General features: G+C 32.7%; 1 protein-coding gene and 1 long non-coding RNA gene across 3 annotated transcripts in view; both read right to left on the bottom strand.

Annotated features, from left to right (window-relative positions):
* LOC140051590 (E3 ubiquitin-protein ligase MIB1-like) overlaps positions 1–17,383 on the bottom strand; it is a 68,565-nt gene that overhangs the window by 1,867 nt on the left and 49,315 nt on the right. For both annotated transcript variants that reach the window (XM_072096851.1, XM_072096852.1), the window contains exons 12-16: positions 5,769–5,988; positions 5,034–5,162; positions 3,938–4,119; positions 3,321–3,513; positions 2,530–2,695 (exon numbers count right to left, since the gene is read on the bottom strand). In XM_072096851.1, the coding sequence (XP_071952952.1) occupies positions 2,530–2,695; positions 3,321–3,513; positions 3,938–4,119; positions 5,034–5,162; positions 5,769–5,988 (890 nt within the window). The remainder of the gene's footprint in view (positions 1–2,529; positions 2,696–3,320; positions 3,514–3,937; positions 4,120–5,033; positions 5,163–5,768; positions 5,989–17,383) is intronic.
* On the bottom strand, positions 6,123–15,071 carry LOC140051592 (uncharacterized). Its single transcript, XR_011845538.1, has 3 exons — positions 14,964–15,071; positions 7,266–7,410; positions 6,123–7,014 (listed from the first exon to the last, which is right to left on the bottom strand). It is a non-coding gene; the product is annotated as an uncharacterized lncRNA (long non-coding RNA).

Here is a 17,383-nt window from a genome sequence, read left to right as displayed (position 1 = left end):
TGTATACTTTTTCTAACAATTGTACTTCTGTCAGATACATAGCGCATTTTCAGATACCATGGGCTTTCTTCAGATGCATGTGCTATTTTCAGATACCAGGGCTGTCTAATGGCTATACTTTATGTATACTTTTTCTAATAATTGTACTTCTGTCAGATACATAGCGCATTTTCAGATACCATGGGCTTTCTTCAGATGCATGTGCTATTTTCAGATACCAGGGCTGTCTAATGGCTATACTTTATGTATACTTTTTCTAATAATTGTACTTCTGTCAGATACATAGCGCATTTTCAGATACCATGGATTTTTCTTCAGATGCATGTGCTATTTTCAGATACCAGGGCCTTCTTATACATTTTATGTATCTATTCTTTTTTTTTTATGTTTGGGCTTCTGTCACATTTATGACATCATTTAATTGATGACAAATTTCGTTTTTGTAAAAGCACAAGTTAACGGAGTACTTACTCGAACGTTTCGATCTCTATCAGAGATCCTTCTCAACTGACTGCGGAGTGTTAATGCAGCTTGGTCATTCTTGACGTCATCTGTTGATGACGTTGTACGCCTCCGGTTGTAGGTTGGAGGTTGTGCGGGGCTCGGCCAGGTGATGTGTCTATCAAATCATTGTACAAATGCGAGAGTTCGTGGGCTCCAGTGTCCCGGTTCATGGTCTTCTCTTTATTTCTCCTTATATGTAATGATTCTCTAATCTGTCTGTCTTTGCGTTTAGGCTCTTTGGTTAAGATGGTAGCCTCCCAGTTCGGTACATGATTGTGTTTTATGACATGTTCTGTAATGGCAGATTTGTGTATGATCGAAGATGTGGATGTTCTGGAGGCCCTAGTCATTACTCCCCCCGTGTTTGTTGTAACATCTTTTTTGTGATCATTAATTCGTGTTTGTAATGCCCTCCCTGTTTCCCCAATGTAAACTTGTGGACAGTTGCGGCAGGTGACTTCGTAGATTACTCCACATGTATCCATCTTCTCGATTTTATCTTTTGGGTGGACGAGGCTATTCTTGATTTTATTTTGGGGTAGGAAATAGGTTCCAACCTACAACCGGAGGCGTACAACGTCATCAACAGATGACGTCAAGAATGACCAAGCTGCATTAACACTCCGCAGTCAGTTGAGAAGGATCTCTGATAGAGATCGAAACGTTCGAGTAAGTACTACGTTAACTTGTGCTTTTACAAAAACGAAATTTGTCATCTATACAAAATCGAAGCTAAATGAAATTCTTTCAAGATCATTTAATTGGATTCAAAAATATTATTTAATAAAAGACAGCATAAATGGTTATCCTATAGTTGTAAAATAAAAGTTGTTGTTTTTGTTTTATGTAAGAAAAATGTATGTTTATCTATTTATTGGTAACGTCCTAGTATGTAGCAGTTTTTAGTAATCATTGGAATGGCACTATACAAATGAACATCATGTCATTGATTTCACTTGAAAGTCAAAGTAAATTAAATTTTTATCAAGAAAGTAAATCTACTAGGTTATAGAATAAATGAAAGTGAATTTATGTTATATTGGAAAATATCCAGCATGATATAATTAAAGTCCCGTCTGAAAAGACTACTTTCATATCAGGTGTTTAAATTTGGGCCAATACTATTCACAAGAGATGTTCGCCAACAGTTGACAATTTCAATTATTATATGAGTGAAACAAAATGCAATAAACACACATTTGTGAGAGAACAAAGAATATCTAACAAGATTAAAGCAAGTGAAAATAGAAAATGGCTCACTCTGCCAAAAAATGCAACAACACAAACGAAAATTAATATGAAACGATGAATAAAAAACCTTTGCAAGATATTATACATTAATTTACTTTAAAAAATTAGATTTTGTAAATGGTATTTTGAAGTATGACGGTCTGCTTATTTTAAAAATTTTATTTGTTACCTATTTATCATGTACAGTAGGCCTATGATGTACGACTACAGTTTCAGCCAGTGGCTACTTGTGTCATTTAAAAAAAATAAAGATATACCGGAATATAATATTTATTATTATATTACCTTTTAAAAAAAAATGTTTTTCTCTGAAATCTTCTTTTTGTTTTAATTATCTTTGTCTATGTCTTTGTACTGTTATTGGGTTCTAGTAAGTATCACGCTTCTAAGTAAAATCCAAGATAATATTAGTGATTGGTTTTGTAGATTAAGAGTAACATGTACTGTATTTAAATTACATGTTGTACTTGTTATATTTGGAAAAGGGGAGGGAGGGGAATGAATGGGTTTTATTACATGTTACCGTATGTAGATTACCTATGTTTTTGTCTATCTTGTGCTTTCATTTATTTTTTATATATTTTTTTGTTGGACGCACATTCAAAATGTGAAGTGTGCCACTGTTACAAAAGTAAAGTTCCGAAATAAATGATTATATCATTATTAATATTATCATTGGTTTATAATTTTTACGTGTAGTATTGTTTGTTACTGTATATTCACTGGAATGTTATCAGAATAAATGTTACTGAAAAAAAATTTCCTGAAAGTTACCTTGGCCTCCACAACAAACAATAAATGGTACAGTCTTATCAATAGTTTCTCGACACTGTACACATTTCTTCATTAGATTAGCACAACTGCTGCACGCACACATATGGCCACATGGCTTGAACAATACACTAGCTTTCTTATCAGAGCACACCACACACTCTTCAATCTAATAGAAAAAGAGAAAGTTCAAAGTAAGCCTATCTAGTACATCATATTGCTATAATTAGATATAAAAATGGTTGCTATAATTAGGTAAAGGGCCAATTTGTCGTACGTTTGATGGCAAACAAATCATTTTTTCCCCTTAGGTAGAGCTTTACACTGCACATATATAGCAGCTAAAGACAAATGAATAGGCCTAGAATCTTGTACGTCATATATACCATCTTTAACTTTATATATTTTTAGTAGTCTGATCTGATAAATTTTATAACCTGTTTAAGGGTCATTGACTGTTGTGGCTTTATAACCTAAAGTATATTGTATTAATTAATAAAACATCAACCTTATGGCAACCAAAATGTCAATCTTAGTTAAGATAAGCATGGTACTGGCTTTCTTGAAGTTGTGAAAGCTACAGTATCTCAATGTATACTGGATAGTATAGCTCATATATTCATCTTTATTAGAATAATATGAAGTTGACATGTCCACAAAGAAGTTCTTATGGGTGTTAATAATCTAACTACCTTTAAGTTATGTTCACAATTTACGATTCAATAATTTATATTTTCAAAACGGCGTCGTCCTCACATGTGTGAGTGTAGCTATTTTCCTAAGAATTATCATACCTTTGTGCGGGACTGAACCTGTTCTTTGCAGACCAGACACTTCTTGACACGTGGAGAGCACAGTGAACATGTAGCTATGTGTCCACATGGTCCAAATATAGTGTCACGCTTCATGTCTGAACACACCATACATTCATCCAATGAATCTTCTTCTTGGTGTACAAGATTGTTGCTTTGTTGTACAGGATTGTTACTAAAATTAATAAATATCAAACATGAAAATTCAATGATAGAGATCTACATTCAATTAGGGATAACAATTCCATAGGGAGACGTCTCTTTTCAGATTTGTCTCCACATTTGGTGGTGGTGAGGATACAGACATCTTGAAAGTTCTGTCTACACTATCAAACTAGTTTGACAAAAAAAGTGTGATGTGCCCAAACATGGTAGTGATATGATGTCATCGTGTCCACATATGGGCACATCACATTTTGTTCACAAACAGTTTGATAGTGTATAAAGAGCTTTAGAAATCAAGAGCTCACAAACAATCACCTTCCATTGTACATCAGATGTTGGCAAGTATGAGATTTTTATGAGGAATGTCCGCACAGAAAGATCTAACTGTACAAATTGGATGAAACTTATAATAAACCAAGACAAACAGCAAATACCTGTACTTTTCTTTGTGACACTTGGTCAGTGCTTTACAGAGATTAGGGTCTGGACACAAGTCTAATGGGGACTGTCCTTTTTTATTTTTCACGTTCAAATCAGCACCATTTGCTGCTAAGAAACACGCAATAGATGCACTACTCTTCTTATCAGTTCCTTGTGTGCTCAGGCCCATCAGTAGCTGAAAGTAAAATCATAAAACAGTTTAATGTGGTAACATTTTTTTATTCATCATTCGCCTGTATTTTGAAGGAGCACCTAAACATAATTTTTTTTGTCAGTTAAGTCATTGGTTTTCGTTTATGATTGCCTGTTACTATATCTATAACGAGGAGAGAAGGCACACAAGTCCTGGACGTGATGATGTCATACCACAATATATTTGGGAATATCACAATCATATTTGGGCACATCACACTTTTTTTTTTGTCAAACAAGTCAGAGCTTAAGACTCAACTGGTGCTAACCGCAGTTCATTAGTTGGAACCCTGGTTAGCGATGTGGGTGTATCCCCATACTTCAGTTTGGATGCTTTACTTTCTTCCTTTTCCTTCAACATCTTTTACTTGTAGTTCAAGGCTACCAATATTTGTTTTTTATGCTTTATAAACCCATAACCATTAATCATTCATGGTTATGCTAAGCAATTTGTTACAATTCTCATTATAAATGAATGGAAAATGATCTGCATGACATGTCATTTTGTTTTGAAAATTGTGATACAGTTAGATGAAAGATATACCTGTGCCTATCATAGTATACAGTGAGATGCTTACATATTTTTGCACCAATTGCAGCACATTATGTTTTAGTGGTGTGTCTAACAAAATCAATTTTACTGCTTTTTTCAATCGAAACTTTAACCTTCATTTAAATACACTAAAATAAATACACAACTAAATATTTTATAGGACAAAATCAATGAGAATCTATTGGACATTATAATCAACTCATGTTACTATTAGAGGGCCACTGAATATCAACTGGCATTAATTTGTCCAGCTGGAAGGGTTACCCTCTATAAATATAGTTGAAATAAAATCCAAATCATAATTTATACAATTATGTTAATAGGTATCCAAGCAATTCATGTACCTTTCCCACATCCTGCATATCTTGAAGTTGGCGTAGCTGTGAGAGGGTGTGGTGTCGAAGAGCTTCATGTAGAGGAGTATCTCCATCCTTATCTGGTATGTCTAACTTACTACCAGCTCTAACAAGCAGCTAAAAACAGTAATTAAAGCATTAATTGGTATTAACGGTGTAAAAATCATGAATATTTCCATCTTATTTTGAAAATATATGTGAATTTTACTGTGACAATAGTTATGTTCAGACGGCCTTATGCCTGCAGTAAAGTTACGTCAAACATGAAATTACAGATGCATGTTACTGTACTTAATGAGCGTCCGCATGATGCTTAACACAAGGTACAGTTACTTGTGAGTAATTGTTTCTACACAATGCTAATTGATAGCACATATGTATGCGGAAGTAGCACATTTACTCCCGAGAATTATAAGGTGTAAATCGTCTGTAGTACGGTTGAAGTAACTTAATACAAAGATTGTCTTCATTCACTACCATGGGCTTACAACAAACAAACTGAGCTTACATCCTACTCGTCTTAACGTCCCTTATGCTTGGTTCCAACTAGAGACGCAACACAAGAACGTATCGCAATGTAAGAGAATTTACCAATCACAAGCGATGGATTATTCGAACTGGCGCTTGTCATTGGTTAACACGCTTGCGTTGCGTTTACGTCCTTGCGTTACGTTCTAGTGGGAACCAAGCTTAATATATTAGTCACTGTGTCATTATACGTACCCTGACAATCTGTGTGTGTTGTCTTTCAACTGCAAGATGCAAGGCTGTTTGCTGGTTCACGTTCTGGATATCCATATTTGCCTTGCCCTGGTGAACCAGAAGTTCAGCGACCTCTACATGGTTGTTGAGAGCTGCAAGATGCAATGCAGTATAACCATCATCTTTCTTTTCATCCACTATCCATGGTCTTGGTAACTGTGTCAACAATATACGCATTGCACTGTCAAATACAAATAATCGCATTCATGAGAAATTGTGAATGTACATAAGAAAAGATGGAGAGAAAAAAGATTACATTATTTAGAAGAAAACATTTGTAGTAGTGTCTGTAAATATAAAAGAGAAAATGAACTGCATTAAAGTGGAAAAAAAAAATGAAATTATTATTATTCAATTAATTTAACTATTCAGATATTTTATCGGTTCTGAAAGTAAAAAAAATATGATTATTTATATCAAGAAAAGATAACATTATAATGGAAGAAAATAGATATTGTTAATGTTAATTCATTAAAGATAAAAAAAAACATCAAAATATTAAATTCATATAATTATTATACCATTGGTGATGTCTGGGAGATGAGTACCCATAGTAGGTTGGCCTACTCTTAATAAACCCCATATTGATCATTTTGCATGAAACATACTCCACATTTGCAGGCAAGAAAATAACATGATCACAATCTACTGTATATTCACTAAGATGAGTTGAATAACAGAGTGTGGGTTACACCAATATCAGATACCTGAATATGCATGTGCTTGGCATGTCACATTGATTTGATACTTACCTAAGATGTGTTTGCACATGTAACACTGAGATTATACTTACGCAAAATAACCGTACAGTTCTGCATACTAAACATTTATTACTGATAACGTTTGTCTATTTGTTGACTAGACAACTGTTCATTATACTTGTGGAGATAAAACTTCTAGGCCTGCCAGTTTGTAGAGATCTCCATGACTCTCTCTACTCGTCCATTGCTTGTGGCAGCCTGCAATCAGCAAACTCACAGAGCTGCCTCATATCGATGATGTTCCATGCAGTCTGATAAACATTGCAGTGGTCCATGCTGAAATGTCTTTTTTTTTACTCTCTGGATATATACACTTCTCTTTATAGATTGCAGGTTGTCCGCCCATAGAGATGGTTTTTAGTATGGTTGCTTTGTAATCAATTTACTTTCATCACCTCTTAGAAGGCTGAGCATGTTTAGTACTCTTCCACTGATGAGTCTTGTTGCTGGTAGATAAGAAATAAAATATATTTTAATTACAAATTTGAAAGAAGTATTGAAAATAACTGAACACTGTCGGAGAAATTAGTTTGTCTCCAGTATCAAAAGAATAGAGTAGACAAGTTTGAAAAAAATAAAGTAATTCATATTTATTTATTTCTCAACAGCATGTGATACAAAATTATTCAATCGAATGGCAAGGATACACTATAATGATACCAAACCAAAATGCATCATAGTTTTTTTTCTTTACTACCTTTGATGTAAATCTCATCTTTAAGTTCATCAGCTGAATATTCATCTGTCTATCATCCTTGATCTATTAACATGTCTTGTCCTTTTCTTATTCCTTGCATTCTCCCTCGTCTGCGACTTATCTTCTTTGATTGTCATGTTTTAAACTGTACAATAGAAACAAATATATACATAATGATGACAGAAGAGTGCCCCACCGGAGGTGCTGGCCGGCCGTGGGGCATGTTGTTGTTGTTGTTTTTTTTTGTGTAAATTTTTGTTTAATTGAATGCATTTAAATGGTTACCAAACTGACAAGCACTCGCTTCTTTTGCTATATTGTTAAATATTGTAATTGTGAATTGTGAATAAATGTGTAACATGTGTAATATATTTTGTTCATGAGACCATTTGTTTAAACAAATCATCTTTACTTCTGATTAGTCATATGATTATTTATTGCTTCTTTTTAAAATAAAAACTGACTACATATTACACGATTCCTAATGTTTTATCTACTGTATAATATACACAAAAAAAAGAGCAGAACACATGTCTTCATTGATTTGAATTACTGTTTTTTTGTACTTAGCCGATTCTCAGTTCTATATTTTTTCCAGTATTATAGGAAAATTTAGTAATACAGTGTCATTGTCACATAGATATCACATATAACATCTACATCATAAGCCTGAACCCTAACCTGTATGGATACATAGAAGGAATATATCTATCCATGATACATGTGACACTGTGTTACACAATTTACATTAGTATACTGGACAGATTTTCAGACAGATAATGCCATGTTTGGAGATGCAGTACATATTCAATCAAGTTGCTTTGTGTAATACATCAATCAATTTTCACAGAAACAAAAGAATGCAATGACAATGAACAAAATATAAAGGACAGGACAACAATTGTTGTTTACTTCAAACACTAGGAAATGATTTATATCCTTTCTATTAAAAACAAGGAAGACAAACAAAGACATTTTAAACAAGTGTACAAAATCATTTACAAAATATAATTAACAGAATCCTATATTTCCACAGCAATCAACAGATGACATTGACAATTAAAATACCCGGCGGTACAAAAACCATTTTTAATTAGGATGAATTTCTTTGGATTTCTATTTATTCAATTTTACACAAAAAAAAAATTATTTTAGCTTATAGAAAATATCTAAAATACACAGGAAGGATTAGTGTTATCCGAAAGAAAGACAAATAAAGTTTAGTTTCTCATTATTTATAAATATTTACTTTTCATAGCTATTGAATTTTTTTTTTAAATGGCTTGTAATTGTATTTAGTGACAATTTTGGAAGACTCTAAATCATAAATCAAATTTTCCACTGAACACTGTGGTCATCACAGATTCACAGCCTTATTTTGGTAAAATTAGTTTAATAATAATTACATTTTTTTCAAATGCAAATCTGATGTGAAACTAAAATTGTTTTTTGTTGGCCATTACAAGTAATATTTTGATAATTACTGGTAGGCAATATTATGGCAATGATTTGCAAAAAATGTGCCAAAAAAAGGAGTAATTCAGTAATATACTGTAGTATTAGAGTATAGACAAATTATACAGTGTTACATTATTAAACTAAGGCCATGAGTTAAAATAGCATGAGGATAAATTATGAAACATTAAATTATTACGTGGATATGCGAAGGGAGGGGGACCAGCCGGCATGGGCAACCACCTAAACTAAATGAATTAGGTTAATTTTAACCCTTCATTCCACAATTTTTAGGCACTTGGTCGTCTATTTCAACCCTTCATTTGGTCGTCTATTTCAACCCTTCATTCCACAATTTTTAGGCACTTGGTCGTCTATTTCAACCCTTCATTCCACAATTTTTAGGCACTTGGTCGTCTATTTCAACCCTTCATTCCACAATTTGTAGGCACTTGGTCGTCTATTTCAACCCTTCATTTGGTCGTCTATTTCAACCCTTCATTCCACAATTTGTAGGCACTTGGTCGTCTATTTTAACCCTTCATTCCACAATTTGTAGGCACTTGGTCGTCTATTTCAACCCTTCATTTGGTCGTCTATTTCAACCCTTCATTCCACAATTTTTAGGCACTTGGTCGTCTATTTTAACCCTTCATTCCACAATTTTTAGGCACTTGGTCGTCTATTTCAACCCTTCATTCCACAATTTTTAGGCACTTGGTCGTCTATTTCAACCCTTCATTCCACAATTTTTAGGCACTTGGTCGTCTATTTCAACCCTTCATTCCACAATTTTTAGGCACTTGGTCGTCTATTTCAACCCTTCATTCCACAATTTTTAGGCACTTGGTCGTCTATTTCAACCCTTCATTCCACAATTTTTAGGCACTTGGTCGTCTATTTCAACCCTTCATTCCACAATTTTTGGGCACTTGGTCGTCTATTTCAACCCTTCATTCCACAATTTTTAGGCACTTGGTCGTCTATTTCAACCCCTGGATCCACCAATTGGTGTGTGAAATGTATTGTTTAGACTAGCCGTTCAAATCAGACCATTTTGGAATTCCTCATTCCTGATGATCAAATAAAGATTGAAAAGTTGAATCATATATTTCCTCATTTTTGGTCCTATCGTTTGCATTACAATTTGCTTGGGGCCCCTTGGACTATTTCCCCTCTCACTATTTATGTCACTTCTTTTTGGGATCAAAAATATATAGAATCATACTTCCAAAAATAGATAATTTGCACTTAGTTTCAGTTAATAACAATAAAAGTATGATTTTACTATTAAAAAAGTTCTTTGTTATCGCATTGTAGTTAATGATATCAATGTCATATATACTCTTTTTTCCTTTCATCAATTTTAACTCAATGACTTCCTTCCTATATTAAACCTGATGGTTAGCACGTTATCAAATATTTCCTTTTCGGGTGTTTTACTCAATTTCCATGCTAATTATTCTCAATTGGCTACATCCCACAGTGCTTAATTATTATAATGGCACAAACGTCAAACATTTTTTTACATTTTTTTTTTCAGATAACTGTTTTACATCAAAATGATGTATACATTTATATATTTATCACTTGCACTGATGGGGGCTAGTGTTGCCCGAAAGCTCTGCTAACTTTTCTGGCTGTTTTACTTTATCGTTTTGATTTAGCTTTTCGCTTTTTTTTTGTATCTTCATTGAGATCCAGCCACTGATACCCACAGCTTTATAATTTTTTCAGTAATTTGCCTTTGAATTTATATTTATCAGTAAAATACATTGTATACTTACAGCTTGACATTTCCTCTATGATCAGTTACCAACCTGAGAGATTTGAAATGTCTGCGAGCGACAATGTACATTATGTATCTTTTCAATTCAATTCAATTTATTTCCACAATACACATGAATAACATACAGGATACTAAATACAATGAAGTAATCATGTGAGGAAAGGGTCATATAAGTCAGAAAAACTTTAAATTTGACCCACCCCAAGATATAGCACTAAATAAGAATACGGAAAAAAAAAATATATATATATATATATATAAACTGTGATTGATGTGTTTTTTTCATATTTTAAGCAGGAAAGTAATTAAAATATAAGGTATAAAGTAAGGTGAAATAATAAATTATTTTATTGAAAGTATGTTCTTTTCGCATTGTCATTTCTGACCATTGAAATGATTCTTTGTTTAACGGTCTAGTCATTAATAATATTAATAAGAATGATTATTTGTTAATTGCAATTAATCATTATTTTATAACACTGTATCAAAAAATGTATTTAAATTTAATAAATTCCAATTTCAAAGACTAATAGAATAAAAGCTTTAATTTTTTAATACATAAAAAATAAAATCAGATAAATTTATAAAATACTAAAATTATTATGTAAAAATGCCCTTCAAGATAATTACACAAAACAGGTGAAATACCTAAAAATAACAAAAATGAATCAACAAACAAAACAAGCTTAGCTTGTCAATGGTTGACTCGTCACGGATATCCTTATTAGCATTGAGGAAGCCCTTATTTACATCATCCGTGGATTAGTCCATTGCAATCATATTTGACTACTGTGTACTCATTCATGATAGTGGTATATTTAATACTTCCTACCAGGACTGTCATAAGAAATCAATACGACCAATTATGATCTGCCTTTATATATCAACTATTAGTTTTATATTTTAAATACAACAAATAAATAATATTTGAGAAATCTATGAATATTTCTTATAATAAAATTATCAAAAACTAGTGTAATACTAGAATAGTATAATAATTATTTATTCATTATAACTCTAGTCTAAAAAATAAAAATGAAGCCCATTGTCTTAAAGATGGTTGCTAAACTCCGCAAATCTCCAAAAAAACATAGCAAACCCCATCTGGGTTTGAATCATTTAGTGTACAACTCACTTGGTATGTCAGTCAAAAAAAATACATACTCTTTTTTTTATTTTTGGGTTAAAAATAATTGTTAAACCCCTCAAACATAAAAAAAAAACATAGCAAACCCCATCGAATCAACATAAAAATGATCATTTAGTGTATAACTCACTTGGTATGTCGGTAAAAAAAAATACAGACTATATATTTTTACAATACTTATTTTTGGGGTAAAACATAATTTTTTGGTTAAAAATAATTGGAAAGTGTGTCTAAAACAAAAGAAAAACAAAACAATGAGATTGTACTGTAGATAAGGTGTATTGAAGCTAGAAATAATTACCAATTGCTTTTCCAGAGATTGAACATTAATAAATGAGTTAAATAGGATGACAAGCTGTTCTTCCAAGAGGACAGGTTTTAAGAATCAAATCAAAAGCACCATTAATGAATTTTACGATCAACGCATCTTTGTGATCATCAGCTGACATTCAATATAAAAACTGTTTCATTTATTTATTGAATAACTATATATACAATGGACAATTAATAGAATCAGAATGTTTCAAGACTTGGAATGTTCATTGTTGTGTAATATAATTATTTTTGTGTGTGGGATGTTGGACAAAAACATTTTTGTCTCGTCAAGAAAGTCATTCTTCAGTTTCTTTAAATTTAATTAACAGTCAACCTTTGTTAATTGCATATTATTATGTCAGGATATACTTGCATGGAAGATGAATGGAAATTAACTGCATAGTAAATGTATACCTTATTTGGACAAGTATAGTCCTTGAAGGCATATGAACAACATACCAGTGTAATAAACACAATTTGCTTTGCCTAAATCAGGGCAAGATGCTAGGCTGCTGCTGCCACCACATGCCTCTAATCTAACTGATCAGGGCCCATACAACATACCAGCTCAAATACCTCATGCACAAGCCCAAATGCTGTCAATACTTCTGAGTATCAATTATTGATGATGGTTCAATTTAATGACATCAGGAGCAAATGGAAGCAGACCCACCTGGCCTTCCCAAAATAAACAAAATTCTTTAATTTCAATAAAATTGCCCTTTGTTTGTTTTTATTCAATTTCTAAAGTAAGTAAATAAATCTTTAAAATCTAACAATAGAATTCTAGATTTATAAATTCAAAAAAATTTAAATTAAAGAACTTAATTAATGAATAGTTGACCTGGGTCATGCTTATGCTGTGAAAAAAATAACTGTGTGAATAAATTAACCAAAATTTTGTTTGCAGCAGAAACAGGAAAAATTTTCAATAACCGGTTAAAAGGCAGCCTGAAAAAATAACGGTTAAAAACAACGATTGTGTGTTAGACCGCCATTTAACCGGTTATTGTTGTGAAACTTTTAGCTACAACACAAAATAGCCTAATGGCCTAAACATTATATTATTCTGTGCTACCGTATGTAACACTGACAGAAACAGACCCTTGGTAAAAGCATGTGGGATGTACAGTGCAGAGTGAAGATGTAAACTAGTGCTCATAATAATGGAACGCATTGTGCCACACGTAAGTGGAGCACAATTCACAAATGAACGTTTTTTAACGCATTGTGCCACAACTTGATGCATTTAATTCATTTAATGTTTTATTCTAAATTGTTTGTGCTTTATAATGATCAGCTTTGGCTGGATCGACCACCCTCGTAAAATTTTGTTGAAATAAAAAATGTTGATCCACTCATTAAATACAGGACCAAAATGCTGGCTATAAACTTCGTCAATATTAAATCAAAATTTTTTAGAAGCAAAAACTGGCTGAAATACGTGGACATTCAACAGATTCGTATGGTTTCACTTGTTTTGTTAACTAATATTAATAAAAGTATACAATGAAGTTTACACTAACTTACAGATTTAATGTCCTATTATATGATTTAGATTGAGCATTTTGATTTGACAAAAAATATATATGGTGTATTGTATGGTTTTAAGATCTCAATTTCTGCTTTCAAAAAATATTGAAACAATGTTTTTCGAAGCAGTATCAGGCCTGAAGACAACATAGGTCAAAGTAATGCCACTGGTCACCTTAATGATGAAATTATAATTAGGCCACCAACGAAGAAGCTCAAGGGCTATAGAAAATATTAAGTTAGCTGCAAGCAATGATACATTTGTTATTAACTTATGCGTAATTGTATTCCCCCAATTTTTTTTTTTTTACTTTGGACTAGTATGAAATTCAAATAATTTACCAATAAATTGGAATGGAATTATTTCTGCATTCAATATTGACACAAGACATTTTGTGTAGCAATAATTGACTTGACAACAAAAAACAGTAAAACCACTATTAAGGGACACCCTCTGGATGTCCCTTTAATATGGGTGCTGCCCTCTGAGAAGGTGTTTGCTTTTGTTAGAACCCGCTCATTTTGTTTCATAAGAAAATGTTCCTTTAATAGGGGAATCCCAAAATAAGAGATTGGAGGGACATCCAACTCTGTATATACACTTTGGTAATGTCAGTAAATTAAGCTCGAGGAGTAGATAGAAGTATACAATTTTACAGGATTGATTTCACTGATATGCGTAAAAATACAGTAGCTACCATACAATACAGAACATCTAAAACGTTAATATGCAGATGGGTATCATATCTCCACCACACCATGATGCATTACTGTATAGTATCTATACTGAATTGTGGTGGTATAGTCAATATAGCTAGTATTGTGACAATGAGAGTATGACAAGTAATAGAATTCAGAATTCACATTGACTAGGCCTAGCTAGTAGTAGCAAACGAGACAATGACAGTTGTAGTCAATATAGCTAGTATTGTGACAATGAGAGTATGACAAGTACAGTAATAGAATTCAGAATTCACATTGACTGGCCTAGCTAGTAGTAGCAAACGAGACAATGACAGTTGTAGTCAATATAGCTAGTATTGTGACAATGAGAGTATGACAAGTAATAGAATTCAGAATTCACATTGACTAGGCCTAGCTAGTAGTAGTAGCAAACGAGACAATGACAGTTGTAGTCAATATAGCTAGTATTGTGACAATGAGAGTATGACAAGTAATAGAATTCAGAATTCACGTTGACTAGGCCTAGCTAGTAGTAGCAAACGAGACAATGACAGTTGTAGTCAATATAGCTAGTATTGTTACAATGAGAGTATGACAAGTAATAGAATTCAGAATTCACATTGACTAGGCCTAGCTAGTAGTAGCAAACGAGATAATGAAAGTTGTAACTAGCTTCCTACACACTAATCCAAGTAAAGTGAACACCACACAAAAGAATGAATCAACACATTTAGACTACAATCATACACAACATCCTACAATTACATTTCCTTACCTCATAAATTGTTGTTACATGATCAGATCATGGGATAATCATATGCATCAAACTACACTAATATTAATCTACACAACACAACCCTACAGTACTTATTCCTGATGTATTATTATAATTTATTCTACCTTATAAATAAATGGAACGATCCAACAATGACTGATCATGAGGACCAGCAATTTCCAATGCAAAGGCTCCTTATGCAAATAAGGTACACATTTATGCCATATGTCTCAGCATCCTCATTATGGAAAACCTTGTGTGTAATTAGTACAAGGGAAGTGGAAGTGGACATTTCTGTCTATAAATACCCCATATCCAGTTGTCCCTCTCCATTTAGCAACTATGGGTGTGGTAATACTGTACAGTGCCCACTGTCAAGTGGATCAGTCCATTTTGTGTTTGCATACCAGGAATAAAATTTCTACAGCTTGAAGTATAATCAGCTGTTATAGACCAGGGTGTGTAGACAGAAATGCTGAAAACTACACAAGAACTAAGAAGAGAGAAAACAACAAGAATTAGAAACAAGGTATGTTGGTTTTTTGGTATTATTCATTTTCCCCATTTTTATTTCTTCATAAATCTATCAACTATTTCTGTCAATAGAGCTGATGATTAGAAGAAAACTCGTAATTCATTTTTTCCCTAAGTTTAATTTTTTTGATGACATTATTTATAACTTCATTTCGTGCCAGATTCAAGCTAGATTAAACAACACCATATATTTGTTGGCAATGACATCGCATACAATTTTAATATGTAACTATCTAACCAATATTAATAAATACACATCAAAAAATATGTTTTCAAGTGAATGAAGAATGATATACACATACCTCAATTACAGAGTGAAGGTAAAGATGAATGCTAGAGAGTACATTTAATTAAAGCCCCATTCCCTACGTTTTTTAGATCTAATTTAAGATCACAAACTATATTTAATGTAAAAATAATACTATATGGTCCTATTGCGATAACTTTTTTCGTCTTTAAACGGTTAAAAATGTGAAAAATAAATCGATTTTAATAATTATAGCGGCCCGCTATAAATCCCAAAATGCATTGCGCGCGGATTGATATTGTTGTTTTTCACCTGTAATTCGCCCACTTTTCGATCGATCGTGAAGCCAAAACAAATGGAAGACTCCTTACTTTTCAGCGAAAATACCGGGTTTTCCCCAATTTGTATCAACGGAGTCTGGCAAAAATAGAAAGACAATTAATGCAGCAACTATACAACGTCAGGCTAGGTATATAGCTAGCGTACGATGTTCGTACGTTACCGATGTTTACCAGCTAGGCCTACAAAACTAAGCCTAGCTAGGCTAGGCCTGAGACCGTCCACGAGAGGTCGATCGCCGCGAGCTACTTAGGTAGTGCATTGTTTCTCACTTTTTATCATAATTTACCATAAAACGTACATTTAAGACAAGGAATGACATGGTTTAATGTTTTTAAAGTGATATATATGTATTATTTTCCAAAAAACGTCCAAAATTGCAGGGAAGGGGTCTTTAATGTATAAGATGTTCTTAAGATAGAAATTTGGCCTCATTTACTTATTCATGTACAGTACTATCTGCCAAACCTTCTCAGAGTAAGATATTTCTGATTGTAAATTTAAAATTAGAACTTTAAAAAAACCCATGTTAAAAAAATTTGACATAATGTGTACGCATATTATTGAAAAAAAAAATGAAATATTAACATTTTAAAACATTCAGGTGATTAATAAGTAATATATTTTAACTTAATTCAATGTATACAGTATATATTTCTTTAAATTTCTTTTAGTTTTAGCAGGGAGTTGTTATTAACAACTCCCTGGTTTTAGTAAATAAATTATTTTGTATGTATGATATGGACACAATATTCTGAAATAAAAGATTAAATTAATAACTATTTCCCAAGAAGTATAAAGAAAAATATTTGATTAGTTAGTATCATACTTTGATAATTGTTTTAAAATGTTTTCTGATATTTATGTACACAAGTGTGTGAGTTCTTTTGTCTATCCATATGCCGCACCTTCTCATACACACACCAATGTGCTGTGATGCAGAGAAACTAAGTAGCAGATGGCCCCTGATAAATGATGAAGAAATTACTACTGATAGATATACATATTCCATGATGAATCACAGGTCTACCCTCTCAACACATGCCTATAGACATGGCGCATTATGCAAATGAGTAACCAATACAAAAGCTTATATTTGTTTTGTGTCTGAGATTTGGTTGCCCTCTCAATTTATTTCTAAAACCTTGGTGGCCAAAACATGTGGTGGCAAAAATGATCAAACATCTGATCGACACTGGACCGTTTAAACTTTTAGCTGGCTTTTGGTTGCCCTGTGTCAGAGGGCAACTGATTCTTTTTAGACACTGCTAAGATTTTTATAAACTTAAACAGATGAAAC

This window comes from Antedon mediterranea, chromosome 6, assembly GCF_964355755.1.
Source record: "Antedon mediterranea chromosome 6, ecAntMedi1.1, whole genome shotgun sequence".
Classification (NCBI taxonomy): Eukaryota; Metazoa; Echinodermata; class Crinoidea; order Comatulida; family Antedonidae; genus Antedon; species Antedon mediterranea.
Note: the sequence above shows the minus strand (reverse complement) of the source record. Positions and strands in the feature narration are given on the sequence as shown.